Raw genomic sequence first — 24,564 nt, 5'->3', positions numbered from 1 at the left:
AAATCATGTGGTGTTTTACAATCAACAAAATAATTTAAAACATGTGAAGTCAAATACTAGACTAGCTTAGTTAATACTGATGAGGACAATGGGTAACAAAGGCACAGGGAAAATGTGTCCAGTCAATATGATGAAAAACACAGGAATTTTGATTTTCCCCCATTTCACCTTCATTAGCTAGAGAACTGCCCCAAATTTCCACTTTCATTTACCTTTGAAGATATAAATTTCTGTGTGGCTATTTCATTTAGTCCCATTTAGCTCTAAAAATAGGAACAAAATATCTTTTCAAAGGTAGTTTCCTGACCATTTATTTCTTGGTTTAACAAAATGATGCTTTTGTAAAAATGTAGCTGGTTTAGTAAAATGGTAATTTTGTAACAATGTAGTGGAAGAGGAGGCTTCCAGAAAATCTGGAGGATTTGTGGTTCCATGGTGAACATCCCCCTCCTCAATGAAGTATCTGATAGCTGGGAGAGTAGATGATTTCCACAACCAGCCAGGGTTATTCTGCTTCTTGTATTCATATCCCTTTGTAGTACATCTTTGCAGCTTCTCCCATAAAAGGTGGCCTCTACTTCCTCACCCCTTGAATCTGGGCTAAACTTACGACCTGCTTTGACCAATAAAACATGGCAGAGATGACATTCTGCTGATTGAGGGGAGAGGATGACAGATCAGACGGAGCAGGGGCAAGTCATCTCAGCTACCACCTAGGTCAACAAGTCCCTAGCAGACTCAGCAGCCGCAGAGCTACCCAGCTGAACATAGCCCAGATTGTAAAAACATGAGCTAAGTAAATGGCTGTTCTTTTACGCTGTGAGGTTATGGAGTGGGTTTTTTTTTGTTTTTTTTTTTTGTTTTTTGTTTTTTTTTGCAGCAATAGCTAACTGATATGAATGGTGGCCATGTGACTTTGTGGGGAAAACTCTACATTGTGTTCCCTGGTTTTATTTTCTCTTTTAACTCTCTTGGGAATGGTAAATGTGCAAAAAGACCTCAAGATATACCACTGTGGTAAAATGTCTTGGCAAAGCAACAAATGCCAATAGTTATTTCCAGGGAGAAATGAAGAAATGTAAAAAAAAACCAAAACAAAACATGAAAATCTTCTATTCCTTGGGACTATGAGGCTATTCAGGATTTAAGTACAGAGATTTTCTGAGTTTGGATTGTGTTTGGAGAAAGATCTACATAAGACAAATTAGCTAGTGAAACATATAATCTTCTAGGCTCAAAATGCAGGAGGATATTAGTCCTTGGCCTGCCTTGTGGAAAATATGTTGAGGCTCACCTTACCCCAGGTGGATGATGGAGGGCTGGATAATCAGTGTGAAAGCTTAGCTTCCCAGTTGTGTAAGCCACATTGTTTGCGTCGATTTTGTCTTGCACTTGCCAAGTGTGTCTGTAAAATACAAGAAACGTGTTTAAACAGGCTGTCACTAAGCCAGAGGAAATGTGTTAGAATGAACTTGAGACAAGGGGCAAATGGAAACTTCATTTTAGGAAATAATTACCATAATGACTATGAGTCAGGTAAAGAGTCTGACCTTTCTTTGTCCAAAGTAACCATTTCAGAATCAGCATCTCCTCATTTCTCTTCTCCTCTCCAAAAAAGAGTGCAGAATTTATAAAGAGGTGTATATGGGTGTAGGTTATGTTTCTTAATAGCTTAAAGCATTTGAAAAAATGATTTATTGAGGCAAAACTTACAGAACATAAAATGAACCACTTTAAAGTGAACACTTCAGAAGCATTTAGAACATTTACAATGTTGGTAACCAACACCTCTTTCTATGTAGTTTCAAAATACTTCCATCACTCCAAACTAAAACCTCTTACCCATTAAGCAGTTTCTTCCCATTCTGTCCTCTTCCCAGTCTCTGGCAAACAACAATCTGCTTTCTCTCTCTATGGATTTACCTCTTTTGGCTATTTAATGTAAATAGAATCATACAATATGTGACTTCTTGTGTCTGGCTTCTTTGACTTAACATAATATTTTTGAGATTCATCCATGTTGTAGCATGTATCAGTACTTCATTCTCTTTTATGGTTGAGTAATGTCCTATTGTATGGATATACCACAATGTGTCTATCCATTCATCATTTGATGGACATTTGCGCTGTTCTACTCTTTGGTTATTGTGAATATTGCTGGTTTGAACATGTGAACATGTTCAAGAACATGCATTTATTTGAATAAATGTTCTCAAATTTTTGGGGGGGGTTAATACTTAGGAGTGGAATTATGGGATTATGTCATAATTATATCTTTAACTTTTTGAGGAACCACCAAATTGTTTGCCACAACAGCCATTTTACATTCTCACCAGCAATGTGTGAGGGTTCCAATTTCTCCACATCCTCACTACACTTGTTTTCTGTTGTTTGGTTTTTTAAAATTATTTATAGCCATCTTAGTGGGTGTGAAGTGGTAGATTGCGGGTTTGATTCGTGATATCCTAATGACTAAAGATGTTGAGCAACTTTTCATGTGCTTGTTGGGCATTTGTATATCTACTTTAAAGAAATGTATTCAAGTATTTTTCCCATTTTAAAATTGTCTTTTTTTTTTTGTTAAGTTGTAAGAGTTCTTTATATATCTGAGATACTACATCCTTAGATACATGATTTGCAAATATTTTTGCCTCTTCTGTAGGTTGTCTTTTCATTTTCTTGGAATGTCCTTTGATGTTCAAAAGTTTTTAATTTTGATGAAGTCCTATTAATTTATATTTGTTGCTGTTTTTGGTGTTATATGTATGAATCCACTGCCTAATTCAAGGTCATGAATATTTACCCCTATGTTTTCTCTTAAGAATTTAATGGTTTTAGCTCTATAATTGATCCACTTGGAGTTATTTTTTTATAAGTGGTGTGAGTAAGAGGTCCCAGTTCATTCTTTTGCATGTGGGTATACAGTTGTCCTAGTACCATTTGTTGAAGAGAGTATTCTTTCCCCATTGAATGGTTTCAGCACCCTTGTTAAAAATCAATCAGCTATAGATGTATGGGTTTATTTATGCACTTTCACTTATATTCCATTAGTCTATATGTCTATCCTTATCCCAGTACCACAATATTTTGATTACTGTTGATTTGTAGTAAGTTTTAAAATCAGGAAGGGTAAGTCCTCCAACTTTGTTCTTTCAATATTGCTTTGGCTATTCAGAACCCCTTGCAATTTCCTATCAATTTGAGGATTGGATTTTCCATTTATGCAAAAAGGCCATTGGAATTTTGGCAAGGACTGCATTGACTCTGCAGCTCACTTTGGTTAGTATTGATATCTTTAACTATATTATGTCTTACAATTCATGAATATGGGATGTCCTTCCATTTATTAGATCTTTAATTTCATTCAGCAACATTTTGTAGTTTTCATTTTACAAGTCTTTCACCTCCTTGGTTAAATTTATTCATAGGTATTTTATTCTTCTAGATTCTATTGTAAATGGAATTGTTTTCTTAATTTCCTTTTCAGACTGTTCATTGCTGATATACATAATACAACTGACTTTTCTGCATGGATCTTGTATCCTCCAACTTTGCTGCATTCATTTATTAGCTCCAGTAACTTTTTTGTGCATTCTTTTGGGTTTTTTACATACAGGATCATGCCATCTGGGAAGAGAGATAGATTTACTTCTTCCTTTATCATTTGGATGCTTTTATTTCTATTTTTTGCCTAATTGCTCTTGTCGAAACTTTTAGTACAATGTTGAATATAAGTGGTAAAAACCAGCATTCTGTCTTATTCCTGATCTTAGGGAGAACTTAATGAATTTTTAATTACACTCTTGTAACTTCATTCAGATCAAGAAACAGAACTTTAAGCTCAAATATATGCCCTGTCCCAGTCACCATCCTTTCTCTCTTCTCTAGAATAACCATGACCATGACTTCTATATTTATCATTTCTTTGCATTTCTTTACATTTTTATTCCCTGAACGTGTATCCTAAGACACTATGTTTAATCTTGCCCATTAAAAACAATTGTTATGTCTTTTAAGTCTCTTAATCTATATGTTTCTCTTCCAGCCTATTCTTCTTACAATTTATTATTTGAAGAAGTTAGTGAATTTGCTCTATAGAGTTCCGCACAGTCTGGACTTTGTAGATTGTAAACTCATGGTGTAGTTCAACATGTTCCCTGTCCTCTGTGTTTGTGGAAAATTGGCAGCTAAATGCAGAGGCTTGGGCAGACTCTCTCTTCTCTCTTTGACAAAACTATAGATGTGATTGTGTTCTTTTATTACAAGGCACAGAATATCTAGATGTCTTTCTTTTTGTGATATTTGTTGCTCGTGCTCAATGGCTTGACCCACTAATTCACTGGGGATTCCAAATAGTGAAATACCAAATTAATAATTTCTTTTTTATTTATCAGTTGGAATACTTTTAAAAAGATTCATTTTCCCTCATCTACTATTTGTTTACCCCATATAATAGCTTAAATAGGGATGATGAGATAAATGCTTGATTCTTTTCTTTATTTACCATTTTGTTATGTAATGGGTTAGTTTTCTACCACTCCAAGATGATTAATAAGTTTTTTAAAAAAGTAACATCATTGATGAAAATGGATTAAAATTAAATAGAGGTAATGGTTTCACAACATTGCCAATGTACTAAATGACAGAGAAATGCACATGTTAAAATGGTTAATTTTATGTTATGTGAATTTTACCTCTATTACCAAAAAATAGCTTGACTTAAACGTTATAAAAAGTTAATTAAAAAAATAACTAGAGATTACTTGCAACTCTGTGGTAAGAGAAGCACGCATTATTCAGATTTTGTAAGGCTTTTCCTTGGAAGATTGAAACAATGGGTAATTGGAAGGAAGCTGTGTCTCAAAATAAACCAAAGCTGATTTGAAAAGATGTCACTATACATGAATGCAATTTTATTGCTGTTATAATGTCTATTTGTTAATGTATGTTCATATTAAGTCATTTTCAATAAATATATATTGAAAAAACCTATTCTATTCCAGGTATTGTTTTAGCATTAGTAATCTAGTAGGGAACAAAAAGGACAAACAAGTAATATCAGATAGAGATAAGTGCTATAAAGAAAATAAAGCAAGGCAAGAAGATAAGGTTTGGGGCCAGGAGAACATCATGGTGGAAATGATGCTTTGGGAAGTACTCTAGAAAGAGCTGAAATTTTTCATAGAAACCTGAATTAAATAAGGGAAGGAGAAATGTGAATGTCTGAGAGATGTATTTGAGGCAGAGGAATCTGAAATGAAAAGGTTGGGCTTCTTCTCCATTCTCTGGGACTGAGAATGAAACTAGCTATTTTGCTCTGTTTTGTTTTTGTTTTTTATCTCATTTAAATTTAGGGTGGAAAGCCTGTTATATCTTTCATTAAAATTAAAGAGCCATCCATATGTGGCCATGAACTGGAAAGAGACCTAGTGAAAGGAGAAAAGGGTATGTATAGCCTGCTGCAACTCAAGTATGAGTCAGGCAATCCATTATATTGTTGTGACTATAGCCAAGAGATACATGTTCTCTATGAAGTTCATGTCACTCCATGGTCCATATATAATACAGATTCAGACTATTGTCAACATCAGCATTCTAAGAATAATCTACATATAGGAAGGGATTTAAGGATACAAAAAGAGTAATTTCATCAAATTATAGAATATATAGTGTCTTCTAAGAAGATGATGCTGCTGACACTGTCAGGAGGAAATGACTTTATTTAGATTTTCTGTCCAAGAGTGATGATGGTTGTGCTTTGATCCATCTACATTCTCTTTCCTGGTTCCTCCTATGATCAAGGGTAAATGAACTGAGTTTTGCTGTGGCCAAGAGCTGGCTGAGATTCAAGGTGCAAGCTTTTGGCAGGGAACAGATCTATTTTTGACACTAACTGGCTTCTACAGGATGGGGCTTGTGACTTGGCTTCTTCAAAGCAGTTCTCCAGCCCTCTGAGCTAACTGGCAGGGGATGGTAAACATTTTATAGCCCTCAAGTGTCTTAGGCACGGTATGGGATGTATAGCCTAGAAGTCTATGCTCACACATAATGATAAATCCCAGGAAAGGAGTTTGCCAGTTCCAATCATAAAACATTCTCTTAATAGTTATAGCATAAGTCTGGAAAAATCCTAGAAATGTCATTTGATTTACCTTTCTACCTTCTTATAGAAATGAGTCATGCCAGGAAGGCTGCCGCTGATTGTCTATGACTCTAAGCTTTCACTTATCCGTCTCAAATCCAAATCTCCAATAAAACACAGCAGAAATAAATGCAAGCATGATCCATAGGCCTGTGTAGAAAGCATTTTTAAAAAGCCCACTTGTGGGGCCTTAGTGATATTAGGGTGTACTTACGTGCACCTCTTATTAGTGACATATTCTTAGGTTGTTCTAAGAAAGGAAACAACTCAAGCAGATTATCAGGAGCTGTCATGAAACAGAGGTGCAGGACCAGATTGTTCTAAAGCTGAAGAAACAGGCTCAGTATAGCATCTAAATCTGATGGTGTAGACTTGCTTGGAATTGTACTGGGGCAGGTAATTGTCGCTGTACAAATAATACTGCTTTTGCCAAAGATGTTATTAAACAAGCCTAAGTATTTTCACTGAGCTATTCATGTCATTCTCAACATTTAATTAGAACTTTCCCTATTTTTCCTCATCTATTCAAGAGTTTTGTCAAAAGCTTCTGTACATTAAAATCATGATGTTAAGGTAGCACTGTATATCATGGAATTGGTTTGAATGCTAATTTACTATATTCACCCTAATCTAGATGGCCAGTCATAGATACCATAGTATTTCATGATATTAATAGTGTTTTGTGACAAATTTGAATCCTTCAGTATTTATGGAATGCTGAAATTTTGTTTTCACTAGATTTTTTCTTTATACCCTAGGTGATAGATTTTATACTCTTTTGGTTAGTGGCTCACACTTGGAAAATCATGCTGAATTTATTTGTAATCTTTTTCTTTTTTGAAGTACTATTTATATGAAAAGATGTTCTAAACCTGCAACTTGGATTTATTTTCCCTAGCAGCTACAACCTCTAATGTTGACTTGCTGCAAACTCTTATTGTCAGATATAAGAAAGAATGCCTTTTTTTGAACATCATTACTTATCCCATTGTATTGAAAACATAATGTTCATATCTTATTTTTATGTTTTAAGTTTTAACATGGAAAACGCTCTCTTAGCTAAAATAAACCAAAAAATTATATAGTTAACCATCTAAAGGAATACCATATTGCTTATTATTTCTAACTATAGTTGTGATGCTTCTACATGTGACTTGCTAGATGCAGTCACTCATCAGACATCCAGATATTTATTTTTCCATTATCATTTATTAGACACATACAACGGGCCAGGAACTGAGGATGCAGGAGTGAATAGAATAGACATGGTACTTGCACTTCATGGAATTTACAGTCTATGCGGAAGACAGATTAGTGTGATTTATCTTCCAAAGCTAATGTACAAGGTGTTATGAGAGTAAAGAAGTGACAGTCAGGTGGAGACCTGAAGATTGAGTAGGATTTATTTAGAAGGGTAAAGGGCATTGCAGGCAGAAAAAAAATAGCCTGTGAGAAGGCCCAGTGGAGGGAAAGAATATGGTCTATCAGAGGATGTGAGAGATGGTCAACCGGGCTGGAGCAAGGAGGATTTGCTCAATGGCTATTCTTGGCTTCCCTTCAAATTTCTGCTTCCCTATAGTCCTGTAAAATCTTACAAAAAGGAATCTCATTACAGCAGGGAACTGACAGCTCCATAAAACATAAAGATATGAAGTAAACAAGGAGGATTCTGGAATGTTGGTGGTGACAAAGTTTTTAATCTCTCTGAATTCTCTCTGCAAGACATCTTGAGTACAAACCCCAAAACTCAGTGACAATATCTAATCAAAATTAGGTGACAAGATATTTCCATGAACCCCCAAAATGAGTGAGTATAGAGATGGGCCTTCCAAAGCAACTGTGTAGGAGGAAGCAGAGGGAAGCAACTAGATATCTGATGGACCTGAAAAATTCCCAAATTACTGACAGATATTCACTGGAAAGTGCAGTAGGGCAATTTGAGAATGGTAATTAAATCTGGGAGGGGATTTTCACATTCCACTATAGCTGAATACAAGAGGTCTATGGTAAGGAGTTGGAATAGTCTGGGCACCATGAACTCTAAAAACTTACCAAATTCCCTTCCATGATAAAGCTTCCTTCTGAGAAAAAGATCCTATATTGAGCATTACAGGGACAAAAGAAAAAGGTCTAGATGAAAGTAAAGGAGAAGGACTGGGAGGTCTTAGAACATTATCGTCCATAATTTTGAAATATAGCTTAAAACCATAACTTATAAAAGGTTTCTGAATCACATCTCCCTTTAATAGTTAAGAAAACACATTTTATATAAAGATAAGCAACAGACAAATGATTAAGGTTTAGTCTCATAGTTAATTTATAAAAGGAAAAAAATAGTGAAATAGCACACCTACAGAAAATACATATAGAAGGATATGCCCCTAAAAGATGAAAAATATATTTTTTCTGTTTCTAACTTCTATTTTCTATTTATAGCTACTTCTAATGAATCCAGAAGACTTTGGTACAATATATGAAAGAATAACTTATATAAGAAGCAGAAATTCAAAAATGGGATGATATACTCAGAAAAGAAAAAAAATTAAAAATCATTAGAAAATGAAGACTAAATTAGAAGAAATACGAGATCAAATAAGCATAACAAATAATGCCTTTGGATGACTAGAGGATGAAAGGGAGGAAAATTTAAATGTCAAAAAAAAGAGAGAAAGAGATAGGGGACCTTCAAGATGGCCTGAGGAGTAAGATGTGATCACCTTCCTCTCCAAAAATACATCTACACGTGGAACAGCTCCTACAGAACACCTATTGAACGCTGGCAGAAGACCTCAGACTTCCCAAAAGGCAAGAAACTCCCCACGTACCTGGGTGGTACAAAAGAAAAAAAGAAAAAACAGAGACAAAAGAATAGGGACAGGACCTACACCTCTGGGAGGGAGCTATGAAGGAGGAAAAGTTTCCACACACTAGGAAGCCCCTTCACTGGCAGAGACAGGGGGTGGGTGGGAGGGAAGCTTCAGAACCATGGAAGAGAGCGCAGCAACAGGGGTGCAGAGGGCAAAGCAGAGAGATTCCTGCACAGAGGATCGGTGCCGACCAGCACTCACCAGCCCGAGAAGCTTGTCTGCTCACCCGCCAGGGTGTGTGGGGGCTGGGAGCTGAGGCTCGGGCTTCAGAGGTCAGATCCCAGGGAAAGGACTGGGGTTGGCTGTGTGAACACAGCCTGAATGGGCCTCGTGCACCACAGCTAGCTGGGAGGGAGTCCGAGAAAACATCTGGAACTGCCTAAGAGTCAAGAGACCATTGTTTTGGGGTGTAGGAGGAGAGGGCATTCCTTCCCTGAGTGCCCACAGAAGGCAGAGCACTGCCTAAACGAGCTCCAGGGATGGGCATGAGCTGCGGCTATCAGCGCGGACACCAGAGATGGGCATGAAACGCTAAGGTTGCTGCTGCAGCCATCAAGACTCCTGTGTGCAAACACAGGTCACTATTCACACCTCCCCGCCTGGGACCCTGTGCAGGCTGTGCAGCCCGCCACTGTGCAGTTTCCAGGGACAACTTCCCCAGGAGAACACACAGCGCGCCTCAGGCTATTGCAACATCATGCTGGCCTCTGCTGCCACAGGCTTGCCCTGCATTCTGTACCCCTCCCTCCCCCTGGCCTGAGTAAGCCAGAGCCCCCAAATCAGCTGTTCCTTTAACCACCTCCTGACTGGGCAAAGAACAGATGCCAGAGGCGACCTACATGCAGAGGCAGGGCCAAATCCAAAGCTGAACTCCCAGAGCTGTGAGAACAAAGAAGAGAGAGGGAAATTTCTCCATACAACCTCAGAAGCAGTGGACTAAATCTCTACAATAAACTTGAGGTTCCCTGCATCTGTAGAATACCTGAATAGACAACGAATCATCCCCAAATTGAGGCGGTGGACTTTGGGAGCAACTGTAGACTTGGGGTTTGCTTTCTGCATCTAATTTGTTTCTGGTTTTATGTATATCTTAGTTTAGTATTTAGAGCTTATTATCATTGGTAGATTTATTTATTGATTTGGTTGCTCTCTTCCTTTTTTTTATATATATATATATATGTACATATTTTTCCTTTTTCTCTTTTTGTGAATGTGTATCCATATGCTTCTTTGTGTGATTTTGTCTGTATAGGTTTGCTTTTACCATTTGTCCTAAGGTTATGTCTGTCCATTTCTTTTAGTATAGTTTTTAGCGCTTGTTATCATTGGTGGATTTGTTTATTGGTTTGGTTGCTCTCTTCTTTTTTTAAAATTACATTTTTATTTTTAAAATTTTAATTATATATTTTTTATTTTTTTATTTTAATAACTTTATTTATTATTTTTTCTTTCTTTTTTTCCCTCCCTTTTGTTCTGAGCCCTGTGGCTGAGAGGGTCTTGGTGCTCCAGCCGGGTGTCAGGCCTGAGCCTCTGAGGTGGGAGAGCAGAGTCCAGGACATTGGACCACCAGAGACCTCCCAGCCCCATGTAATATCAATTGGCAAGAGCTCTCCCAGAGATCTCTGTCTCAATGCTAAGACCCAGCTCCAATCAACGACCAGCAAGCTACAGTGCTGGACACCCCATGCCAAACAACTAGCAAGACAGGAACACAACCCCACCCATTAGCAGAGAGGCTGCCTAAAATCATACTAAGTTCACAGACACCACAAAACACACCACCAGGCGTGGTCCTGCCCACCAGAAAGACAAGATCCAGCCTTATCCACCAGAACACAGGCACTAGTCCCCTCCACCACGAAGCCTACACAACCCACTGAACCAACTTTACCCACTGAGGGCAGACACCAAAAACAATGGGAACTACGAACCTGCAACCTGCAAAAAGTAGACCCCAAACACAGTAAATTAAGCAAAATGAGAAGACAGAGAAACACACAGCAGATGAAGGAGCAAGGTAAAAAGCCACCAGACCAAACAAATGAAGAGGAAATAGGCAGTCTACCTGAAAAGAAAGACTATTACAAGAGACAAAGAAGGACACTACATAATGATCAAGGGATCAATCCAAGAAGAAGATATAACAATTGTAAATATTTATGCACCCAACATAGGAGCACCTCACTACATAAGGCAAATGTTAACAGCCATAAAAGGGGAAAGCTACAGTAACACAATAAGAGTAGGGGACTTTAACACCCCACTTTCACCAATGGACAGATCATCCAAAATGAAAATAAATAAGGAAACACAAGCTTTAAATGACACATTAAACAAGATGCACTTAATTGATATTTATAAGACATTCCATCCCAAAACAACAGAATACACTTTCCTCTCAAGTGCTCATGGAACATTCTCCAGGATAGATCATATCTTGGGTCACAAATCAAGCCTTGGTAAACTTAAGAAAATTGAAATCATATCAAGTGCCTTTTCCAATCACAACGCTATAAGACTAGATATCAATTACAGGAAAAACTACACACATGGAAGCTAAACAATATGCTACTAAATAACCAAGAGATCACTGAAGAAATCAAAGAGGAAATTAAGAAATACGTAGAAACAAATGACAATGAAAACACGATGACACAAAACCAATGGGATGCTGCAAAAGCAGTCTAAGAGGGAAGTTTAAAGCAATAAAATCTTACCTCAAGAAAGAAGAAACACCTCAAATAAACAACCTAAACTTACACCTAAAGCAATTAGAGAAAGAAGAACAGAAAAAATCCAAAGTAGCAAAAGGAAAGAAATCATAAAGATCAGATCAGAAATAAATGAAAAAGAAATGAAGGAAACCATACTAAAGATCAATAAAACTAAAAGCTAGTTCTTTGAGAAGATAAATGAAATTGATAAACCATTAACCAGACTTATCAACAATAAAAGGGAGAAGACTCAAATCAATAGAATTAGGTATGATAAAGGTGAAATAACAACTGACACTGCAGAAATACAAAGAATCATGAGAGATTACTAAAAGCAATGATATGCCAATAAAATGGACAGAAGAAATGGACAAATTCTCAGAAAAACACAACCTACTGAGACTGAACCCAGAAGAAACAGAAAATATAAACAGACGAATCACAAGCAGTGAAATTGAAACTGTGATTAAAAATCTTCCAACAAACAAAAGCCCAGGACCAGAGGCTGCACAGGCGAATTCTATCAAACATTTAGAGAAGAGCTAACACCTATCCTTCTCAAACTCTTCCAAAATATAGCAGAGGGAGGAACACTCCAAAACTCATTCTACGAGGCCACCATCACCCTGATACCAAAACCAGACAAATATGTCACAAAAAAAGAAAACTACAGACCAATATCACTGATGAACATAGATGCTAAAATCCTCAACAAAATACTAGCAAAGAGAATCCAACAGCCCATTAAAAGGATCATACAGCATGATCAAATGGGGTATATCCCAGGAATGCAAGAATTCTTCAATATACACAAAGCAATCAATGTGATAAACCATATTAACAAACTGAAGGAGAAAAAACATATGATCATCTCAATCGATGCAGAAAAGGTTTTGACAAAATTCAACACCCATTTATGATAAAAACCCTCCAGAAAGTAGGCATAGGGGGAACTTACCTCAACATAATAAAGACCATATATGACAAACCCACAGCCAACATCGTTCTTAATGTTGAAAAACTGAAAACATTTCCACTAAGACCAGGAACAAGACAAGGTTGCTCACTCTCACCATTATTATTCAATATAGGTTTGGAAGTTTTAGCCGCAGCAATCAGAGAAGGAAAAGAAATTAAAGGAATCCAAATTGGAAAAGAACAAGTAAAACTGTCACTGTTTGCAGACGACATAATACTATACATAGAGAATCCTAAAAATGCTACCAGAAAACTACTAGAGCTACTCAATGAATTTGATAAAGTAGCAGGATACAAAATTAATGCACAGAACTCTCTTGCATTCCTAAACACTAATGATGAAAATTCTGAAAGAGAAATTAAGGAAACACTCCTATTTACCATTGCAACAAAAAGAATAAAATTCCTAGGAATAAACCTACCTATGGAGGTAAAAGACCTGTACTCTGAAAACTATAAGACACTGATGAAAAAAATCAAAGACAACACAAACAGATGGAGAGATATACCATGTTCTTGGATTGGAAGAATCAACAATGTGAAAATGACTATACTACTCAAAGCAATCTACAGAGTCAATGCAATCCCTATCAAACTACCAATGACATTTTTCACAGAACTAGCACAAAAAATTTTACAGTTTGTATGGAAACACAAAAGATCCTGAATAGCCAAAGCAACTTTGAGAAAGAAAAATGGAGCTGGAGGAATCAGGCTCCCAGACTTTAGACTATACTACAAAGATACAGTAATCAAGACAGTACAGTACTGGCACAAAAACAGAAGTATAGATCAATGGAACAGGATAGAAAGCCCAGAGATAAACCCACACACATATGGTCACCTTATCTTAGACAAGGGAGGCAAAAGTATACAATGGAGAAAAGACTTCCTCTTCAATAAGTGGTGCAGGAAAAATTGGACAGCTACATGTAAAAGAATGAAATTAGAACACTCTTTAACACCATACAGAAAAATAAACTCAAAATTTATTAAAGACCTAAATGTAAGGCCAGACACTATCAAACTCTTAGAGGGAAACATAGGCAGAACACTCTATGACATAAATCACAAGATCCTTTTTGACCCACCTCCTAGAGTAATGGAAATAAAAGCAAAAATAAAGAAATGGGACCTAATGAAACTTAAAAGCTTTTGCACAGCAAAGGAAACCATAAACAAGACCAAAAGACAACCCTCAGAATGGGAGAAAGTATTTGCAAACGAAGGAACTGACAAAGGATTAGTCTCCAAAATATACAAGCAGTTCATGCAGCTCAATATCAAACAAAAAAACAACCCAATCCTAAAATGGGCAGAAGACCTAAATAAACATTTCTCTCAAGAAGATATACAGATTGCCAACAAACACATGAAAGGATGCTCAACACCACTAATCATTAGAGAAATGCAAATTAAAACTACAATGAGGTATCACCTCACACCAGTCAGAATAGCCATCCTCAAAATGTCTACAAACAATAAATGCTGGAGAGGGTGTGGAGAAAAGGGAACCCTGCTGCACTGTTGGTGGGAATGTAAACTGATACAGCCACTATGCAGAACAGTATGGATGTTCCTTAGAAAAACTAAAAATAGAACTACCATACGACCCAGCAATCCCATTACTGGGCATATACCCTGAGAAAACCATAATTCAAAAAGAGTCATGTACCACAATGTTCATTGCAGCACTATTTACAGTAGCCAGGACATGGAAACAACCTTCATGTCCATCGACAGATGAATGGATAAAGAAGATGTGGCACTTATATACAATGGAATATTACTCAGCCATAAATAGAAACAAAGCTGAGTTATTTGTAGTGAGGTGGATGGACCTAGAGTCTGTCATACAGAGTGAAGTAAGTCAGAAAGAGAAAAATAAATTCTGTATGCTAACATGTATATATGGAATCTAAAAAAAAAAAAAGGTTCTGAAGAACCTAGGGGCAGGACAAGACTAAAGATGCAGACGTACAGAATGGCCTTGAGGACACGGGGAGGGGGAAGGGTAAGCTAGGACAAAGTGAGAGTGACATGGACATATATACACTACCAAATGTGAAATAGATAGTTAATGGGGAGAAGCAGCATAGCAGAGGGAGATTAGCTCGGTGCTTTGTGACCACCTAGAGGGGTGGGATAGGGAGGGTGGGAGGGAGACGCAAGTGGGAGGGGATATGGGGGTATATGTATACGTATAGCTGATTCACTTTGTTATACAGCAGAAACTAACACACCATTTTAAAGCAGTTATACTCCAATAATGATGTTAAAAAAAAGAAAGAGAGATCCCTATCAAATTACCCATGACATTTTTCACAGAACTAGAATAAATTATCCTAAAATTTATATGGAACTATAAAAGACCCAGAATTGCCAAAGCAATCCTAAGGAAAAATAACAAAGCAGGAGGCAAAACCCTCCCACACTCAGACAATACTACAAAGCTACAGTAATCAAAACAATGTGGTAATGGCACAGAAACATACATATGGATCAATGGAACAGAACAGAGAGCCCCGAAATAAACCCACACTCCTACGGTCAAATAATCTTCAACAAAGGAGGGAAGAATATAAAATGGGAGAAAGACAGTCTCTTCGGCAAGTGGTGCTGGGAAAGTTGGACAGGAGCATGTAAATCAACGAAGTTACAATACACCCTCACACCATACACAAAAATAAACTCAAAATGGCATAAGATATGACACCATAAAACTCCTAGAAGAGATCATAGGCAAAATATTCTCTGATATAAATCATATCAATGTTTTCTTAGGTCAGTCTTCCAAGGCAATAGAAATAAAAACAAAAATAAACAAATGGGACCTAATCAAACTTACAAGCTTTTGCACAGCAAAGGAAACCATAAATGAAACAAAAAGACAACCTATGGAATGGGAAATAATATTTGCAAATCATGTGACCGACAAGGGCTTAATTTCCAAAATATACAAATAGCTCATACAATTCAACAACAAAAAAGCAAACAACCCAAGCAGAAAATGGACAGAGGCCTAAATAAACATTTCTCCAAAGAAGACGTACAGATGGCCAAGAGGCACATGAAAAGCTGCTGAACACCACTAATTATTAGAGAAATGAAAATCAAAACTGCAATGAGGTATCACCTCACGCCAGTCAGAATGGGCATCATCAGAAAATCTACAAACAACAAATGCTGGAGAGGGTGTGGAGAAAAGGGAACCCTCCTACACTGTTGGTGGGAATGTACACTGGTGCAGCCACTATGGAAAACAGTATGGAGGTTTCTTAGAAAACTAAAAATAGAATAACCATATGATCCAGCAATCCCACTCCTGGGCATATATCTGGACCAAACTATAATTCCAAAAGATACATGCCCCCCTATGTTCATGTTGGCACTGTTCACAATAGCCAAGACATGGAAACAACCTTAATGTCCACTGACAGATGAATGGATAAAGAAGATGTGGTACATATATACAATGGAATACTACTCAGCCATAAAAAAAGAACAAAATAATGCCATTTGTAGCAACATGTATGCAACTAGAGATTATCATACTAAGTGAAGTAAGTCAGAAAGAGAAAGACAAATACCATATGATATCACTTATATGTGGATTCTGAAATATGGCAGAAATGAACTTATATATGAAACAGAAACAGACTCACAGACATAGAGAACAGGCTTGTATACTTACCTGGCAGGGAAGATACCATGATCACGAGAACAGACTTGTGGCTGCCAAGGGGGAGGGGGTTGGAGGAAGGATGGATTGGAAGTTTGGGGTAAGGAGATGCAAACTATTACATATAGAATGGATTAACAATGAGGTCCTACTGTATAGGACAGGGAACTATATTCAATATCCTGGGATAACCCATAATGGAAAAGAATATAAAAATGTATATATGTGTATTACTGAGTCACTTTGCTGTATAGCAGAAATTAACACAACATTCTAAATCAATTATACTTCAATTAAAATTTTTTTTTTAAAAAAGGTAAGAAGGATTTGAGAGAAAGTAACAAATTAAGAGGATAGGCAAAGATGATTTAATATATACATAATAGGTGTCCTCAAAAGAAGAAGCTCAAAGTAAAGAACAGAACAAATACTAAAATCTACAACTCAGAAAAATTCTTGAAATTTAAAACATGAGATTCGAAACTGCACACTGAAAGATCAACCCATATACTCCCTGAAAAAGTTACCCCAGAGCAACCAACATGAAGAAATAGTCTATAAAATTACTGGTCTTCAAAGAAAATAAAATCTTTTGAGAATCTAGGTAAAAATATCAAATTATTTATAAGGAAAAGAAAATTAGATTACCAATAAAACCATACTGACATCTTAGAGATGCTGTGAGCCAAGAATTTGATATTTAGCCAAGTTGATTTTCAAGTATAAAGCTCTTAAGTTGCTTTCAATATGCAAGAATTCATGGAGTAGTGTTCCCATGAGTTCTTCCTGAGGAATTTACAAGAGAATGGGCTTCAGGCAACTGAAGTGAATAGAAATACATTGACATAGCACTGGTGCTGATTAATAAATTTATGTTTACAAATAGAACTGATTGTACATAAGGAAAAAAGATATCAGAAAACTAAAAAGTTGGGAAACCAAACTGTAGTGCTAAGGAAGTCACACTTGGGTGCTAATACTTTAAACTAGAAAAAAATGTAAGTGAGTATGATAGTGAATACCTTAAAATACAGGGGCGCTATTACATGTAGGGAGAAAAGAGAGGTTTGTGATTGGTTAGGATTTGTGGATGGGTTGTAGAGTGGCTGGCAATGTTCCATTTCTTGACCTGGATGGTATTTAAGGGTGTTTGCCTTAGTAATTCATTAAGCTATACATTTGTTTTATGTGATTTTTCTGTATCTATATTCTACCATGAGAAGTATTTTCTGAAAATTTATTTTTAAAGGTTAATAATACACCCAACAATAAAAATGAAGACAGGTAATGATAGAAAGATGGCAGCTGCCTCTAAAAACATAAAGAAAAACGTTACAGCAATTTGCTCCAAAGTTCAAAAGGCCTTCATTAGGAAAAACTTAGAATATATTACATTGCAAAAAAAAAAAACCCAAAAAACTATGAGATTTCCACATTAAGCATATTTAATAGTTTTTTGGGGTGTGAAAGGAAAACTGTGCTTAATTTATTTCATCAGAACAAGAATTGGATGCTAGTTTAGATTATTATTGTGAAACATTAAAATATAAACTTTAGAAGCAAGAAAAACTACAATCCTGCAGCCTGTGGAACAAAAACCACATTCACAGAAAGATAGACAAGATGAAAAGGTAGAGGGCTATGTACCAGACGAAGGAACAAGATAAAACCCCAGAAAAACAACTAAATGAAGTGGAGATAGGCAACCTTCCAGAAAAAAAATTCAGAATAATGATAGTGAAGATGATCCAGGACCTCAGACAAAGAATGGAGGCAAAGATCGAGACGATGCAAGAAATGTTGAAGAAAGACCTAGAAGAATTAAAGAACAAACAAACAGAGATGAAAAATACAATCTGAAATGAAAACTACACTAGAAGGAATCAATAGCAGAATAACTGAGGCAGAAGAACGGATAAGTGACCTGGAAGACAGAATGGTGGAATTAACTGCTGTGGAACAGAATAAAGAAAAAAGAATGAAAAGAAATGAAGACAGCCTAAGAGACTTCTGGGACAATATTAAATGTAGCAACATTTGCATTATAGGGGTCCCAGAAGGAGAAGAGAGAGAAAAAGGAACAGAGAAAATATTTGAAGAGATTATAGTCAAAAACTTCCCTAACATGGGAAAGGAAATAGCCACCCAAGTCCAGGAAGTGCAGAGAGTCCCATACAGGATAAACCCAAGGAGAAACACACCAAGACACATAGTAATCAAATTGGCAAAAATTAAAGACAAAGAAAAATTATTAAAAGCAGCAAGGGAAAAATGACAAATAACATACAAGGGAACTCCCATAAGGTTAACAGCTGATTTCTCAGCAGAAACTCTACAAGCCAGAAGGGACTGGCATGATATAATTAAAGTGATGAAAGGGAAGAACCTACAACCAAGATTACTCTACCCGGCAAGGATCTCATTCAGATTCGATGGAGAAACAAAAGCTTTACAGACAAGCAAAAGCTAAGAGAATTCAGCACCACCAAACCAGCTCTACAACAAATGCTAAAGGAACTTCTCTAAGTGGGAAACACAAGAGAAAAAAGGACCTACAAAAACAAGCCCAAAACAATTAAGAAAATGGTAATAGGAACATACATATCGATAATTACCCCAAACGTGAATGGATTAAATGCTCCAACCAAAAGACACAGGCTTGCTGAATGGATACAAAAACAAGACCCATATATATGCTGTCTACAACAGACCCACTTCAGACCTAGGAACACATTCAGTCTGAAAGTGAGGGGATGGAAAAAGATATTCCATTCAAATGGAAATCAAAAGAAAGCTGGAGTAGCCATACTCATATCAGATAAAATAGACTTTAAAATAAAGAATGTTAGAACAGACAAGGAAGGACACTACATAATGATCAAGGGGGTTCAATCCAAGAAGAAGATATAACAATTATAAATATATATGCACCCAACATAGGAGCACCTCAATACATAAGGCAACTGCTAACAGCTATAAAAGAGGAAATCGACAGTAACACAATCATAGTGGGGGACTTTAACACCTCATTTACACCAATGGACAGATCATCCAAAATGAAAATAAATAAGGAAACAGAAGCTTTAAATGACACAATAGACCAGATAGATTTAATTGATATCTGTAGGACATTCCATCCAAAAACAGCAGATTACACTTTCTTCTCAAGTGCTCACAGATAATTCTCCAGGATAGACCACATCTTGGGTCACAAGTCAAGCCTCAGTAAATTTAAGAAAATTGAAATCATATCAAGCATGTTTTCTGACCACAACACTATGAGATTAGAAATGAATTACAGCGGAAAAAACGTAAAAAACACAAACACATGGAGGCTAAACAATACGTTACTAAATAACCAAGAGATCACTGAAGAAATCAAAGAGGAAATCAAAAAATACCTAGAGACAAATGACAATGAAAACACGATGATGCAAAACCTATGGGATGAAGCAAAAGCAGTTCTAAGAGGGAAGTTTATAGCTATACAAGGTTACCTCAAGAAACAAGAAAAATCTCAAGTAAACAATCTAACCTTACACCTAAAGGAACTAGAGGAAGAAGAACAACCAAAACCCAAAGTTAGTAGAAGGAAAGAAATCATAAAGATCAGAGCACAAATAAATGAAATAGAAACAAAGAAAACAATAGCAAAGATCAATAAAACTAAAAGCTTCTTCTTTGAGAAGATAAACAAAATTGATAAACCATTAGCCAGACTCATCAAGAAAAAGAGGGAGAGGACTCAAATCAATAAAATTAGAAATGAAAAAGGAGAAGTTACAACAGACACCGCAGAAATACAAAGCATCCTAAGAGACTACTAAAAGAAACTCTATGCCAATGAAATGGACAGCCTGGAGGAAATGGACAAATTCTTAGAAAGGTATAACCTTCCAAGATTGAAGTAGGAGGAAATAGAAAATATGAACAGACCAATCACAAGTAATGAAATTGAAACTGTGATTAAACATTTTCCAACAAGCAAAAGTCCAGGACCAGATGGCTTCACAGGTGAATTCTATCAAACATTTAAAGAAGAGCTAACACCCATCCTTCTCAAACTCTTCCAAAAAATTGTGGAGGAAGGAAAACTCCCAAACTCATTCTAAGAGGCCACCATCATCCTGATACCAAAACCAGACAAAGATATTACAAAAAAAGAAAACTACAGACCAATATCACTGATGAATATAGATGCAAAAATCCTCAAGAAAATACTAGCAAACAGAATCCAACAACACATTAAAAGGATCATACACCATGATGAATTGGGATTTATCCCAGGGATGCAAGGATTCTTCAATATATGCAAATCAATCAATGTGATACACCATATTAACAAACTGAAGAATAAAAACCATACGATCATCCCAGTAGATGCAGAAAAAGCTTTTGACAAAATTCAACACCCATTTATGGTAAAAACAATCCAGAAAGTGGGCATAGAGGGAACCTACCTCAACATAATAAAGGCCATATATGACAAACCCACAGCAAACATCATTCTCAATGGTGAAAAACTGAAATCATTTCCTCTAAGATCAGGAACAAGACAAGGATGTCCACTCTTGCCACTATTATTCAACATAGTTTTGGAACTCCTAGCCACAGCAATCAGAGAAGAAAAAGAAATAAAAGGAATCCAAATTGGAAAAGAACAAGTAAAACTGTCACTGTTTGCAGATGACATGATACTATACATAGAGAATCCTAAAGACGCCACCAGAAAACTACTAGAGCTAATCAATGAATTTGGTAAAGTTGCAGGATACAAAATTAATGCACAGAAATCTCTTGCATTCCTATACACTAATGATGAAAAATCTGAAAGAGAAATTAAGGAAACACTCCCACTTACCATTGCAACAAAAAGAATAAAATACCCGGGAATAAATCTACCTAGGGAGACAAAAGACCTGTATGAAGAAAACTGTAAGACACTGATGAAAGAAATTAAAGATGATACCAACAGATGGAGAGATATACCATGTTCTTGGATTGGAAGAATCAATATTGTGAAAATGACTATACCACCCAAAGCAATCTATAGATTCAATGCAATCCTTATCAAATTACGAATGGGATTTTTTATGAAACTAGAACAAAAAATCTTAAAATTTGTATGGGGACACAAAAGACCCCGAAAAGCCAAAGCAGTCTTGAGGGAAAAAAACGGAGCTGGAGGAATCAGACTCCCTGACTTCAGACTATACTACAAAGCTACAGTACTCAAGACAATATGGTAGTGGCACAAAAATGGAAACATAGATCAATGGAACAAGATAGAAAGCTCAGAGTTAAACCCATGCACCTATGGTCAACTAATCTATGACAAAGGAGGCAAGGATATACAATGGGGAAAAGACAGTCTCTTCAATAGGTGGTGCTGGGAAAACTGGACAGCTACATGTAAAAGAATGAAATTAGAACACTCCCTAACACCAAACACAAAAATAAACTCAAAATGGATTAGAGACCTACATGTAAGACCAGACACTATAAAACTCTTAGAGGAAAATATAGGAAGAGCACTCTTTCACATAAATCACAGCAAGATCTTTTTTGATCCACCTCCTAGAGTAATGGAAATAAAAACAAAAATAAACAAATGGGACCTAATGAAACTTCAAAGTTTTTGCACAGCAAAGGAAACCATAAACAAGACAAAAAGACAACCCTCAGAATGGGAGAAAATATTTTCAAACGAATCAACGGACCAAGGATTAATCTCCAAAATATATACACAGGTCATGCAGCTCAATATTAAAAAAACAAACAACCCAATCCAAAAATGGGCAGAAGACCTACATAGACATTTCTCCAAAGAAGACATACAGATGGCCAAGAAGCACATGAAAAGCTGCTCAACATCACTAATTATTAGAGAAATGCATATCAAAACTACAATGAGGTATCACCTCACACCAGTTAGAATGGGCATCGTCAGAAAATCTACAAACAACAAATGCTGGAGAGGGTGTGGAGAAGAGGGAACCCTCTTGCACTGTTGGTGGGAATGTAAATTGATACAGCCACTATGGAGAACAGTATGGAGGTTCCTTAAAAAACTAAAAATAGAATTACCATATGATCCAGCAATCCCACTACTGGGCATATACCCTGAGAAAACCATAATTCAAAAGGACACATGCACCCCAATGTGCATTGCAGCACTATTTACAATAGCCAGGTCATGGAAGCAACCTAAATGCCCATTGACAGACGAATGGATAAAGAAGATGTGGTACATATATACAATGGAATATAAGTCAGCCATAAAAAGGAATGAAATTGGGTCATTTGTAGAGACATGGATGGATCTAGAGACTGTCATACAGAGTGAAGCAAGTCAGAAAGAGAAAAACAAATATCGTATATTAATGCCTATATGTGGAACCTAGGAATATGGTACAGATGAACTGGTTTGCAGGGCAGAAATTGAGACACAGGTGTAGAGAACAAACGTATGGACACCAAGGGGGGAAAGTGGCGGGGTGGTGGTTGTGGTGGTGTGACATATTGGGCGATTGGGATTGACATGTATACACTGAAGTGTATAAAATTGATGACTAATAAGAACCTGCTGTATAAAAAAATAAATAAAATTTAAATATTAAAAAAAAAGAAAAAAATATAAACTTTATCTTCTCTTGTGACAAGTTATCTGTTTGTCAACTGTCATTTTCCCTTTGCATAAACAGTTGGCTCTAATTTGAATTTAATAGAGGGGAAGGGAATGAATAGTCTGGTACTGTCATTATGGTTTAGTTTGAGAACTTTCCACATAATCCTGTCAAATTATTCCCTTGCATCTGGGCTAGCAGTATGAGTCGAAGCCACATTTGATAGTCAACAATTATTATGGCATTAGGGACTATGGGAAAATGTTAATATCAACAAACCACCATAGTGGCGTGCTGTAAAGGAAAGATTACAGACTGTTGAGTCAAGTAAACCTGAGTTTGTAGCTGATTCTTCTGTCTCAGTTTCCTTACTTTTAAAATGGGGATAATGATTCTTATCAGAATTGTCAAGATTCAAGATCATGATGGTAAAGCATGGAGCTCAATACTTAGCACATAAAAAGTGCTTAACAGAAAATTATTTTCTCCCATCCCAATAACAGCAGCTGCCTGTCTTAGCTGCACAGAGTATAACCAAGGAGGTAATGGGGATTGGAGGGCTTGTGGAAAAGCAACTGCCTTAGTAGGGTAGCCTATAAATTTCCTCAAGTGATTTCTAGAGGAGCATCAGATACAGAAATTATTTTTCCTTTCATTCATGAGATGACCTCATACTCAAGTGGTTTTGTTGGCAGCTACTTTACCGTGAAACCTAATATTACAAAGGGAACTCAGGGGACTGGCTCTTGGCTGATAACATAAACTGGGATTCACAATGGCCGAAAGAACACAGCTTGTTACTCTGCTTGGGAAACCCTAATACTCAGAAGAATACACATTTTAAAGCTCCCCCCAACCCAATCCTCAAAGACTGTGATCAGTACTAAATCTAAAACAACTCATTAAGAAATCTCAGTGTAGATTTTTCACGAAGTAGGATGAAATTACAACTCAATTCAGAACTCAGACAAGTTTTCTTTGTTTTCTTCCCAAGTCTGAATTGCTTCTAGGTTAGTTTTTATTTTATAGCCATTTTTATTCAAGAAGGGCTGTGTGGTTTTCTCAAGCAATTTCTTGGCTAGAAACTTCAGCAAAATGGGTAAACTTGTTTTTTCTTCCCCTCTTCAGTCCCCACACTTCACAAACGTTTTCTAGTAACATGTATATCAAGCAAGTAGCTGTTTCAAAGTCAGATTTGGAGGGAGTACTAATGGTAGGAGCAATTTCTAAGGAGCCAGATGCCAAAGAATAATCATATTTTTCACTCATACATCCTCAATCTCTAATACAAGTTAATGTGTGAAGTGCTGCTGGGCTGGCTTACAGAAATGCTAGCAGAAATCCAGTGAATGCTGGAAAGGAGATATGTTTGTTCTCCCCAGAGGCTATTTCAATAATGTTAATTCTTAACTGGCTTGGCTGGTGCATTTGACAAACAGCCCAATAGAAACATTTGCTGTTTGACATTATTTTATTCATCTCATGAAGCCTGCATGCAAGGTACTCATGCAAATGCAAAACTCAGCAGTAATAGTAGCATTTTTAGATTTTTCCA

At 36.6% G+C, this 24,564-nt stretch overlaps 1 protein-coding gene across 6 annotated transcripts in view; it reads right to left on the bottom strand.

Annotated features, from left to right (window-relative positions):
* BBOX1 (gamma-butyrobetaine hydroxylase 1) overlaps positions 1–24,564 on the bottom strand; it is an 81,509-nt gene that overhangs the window by 23,605 nt on the left and 33,340 nt on the right. For all 6 annotated transcript variants that reach the window (XM_059929611.1, XM_059929612.1, XM_059929615.1 and 3 more), the window contains one exon: positions 1,300–1,405. In XM_059929611.1, the coding sequence (XP_059785594.1) occupies positions 1,300–1,405 (106 nt within the window). The remainder of the gene's footprint in view (positions 1–1,299; positions 1,406–24,564) is intronic.

Source organism: Balaenoptera ricei, chromosome 8, assembly GCF_028023285.1.
Source record: "Balaenoptera ricei isolate mBalRic1 chromosome 8, mBalRic1.hap2, whole genome shotgun sequence".
NCBI lineage: Eukaryota > Metazoa > Chordata > Mammalia > Artiodactyla > Balaenopteridae > Balaenoptera > Balaenoptera ricei.
This window is presented reverse-complemented; position numbering and strand designations above follow the sequence as displayed.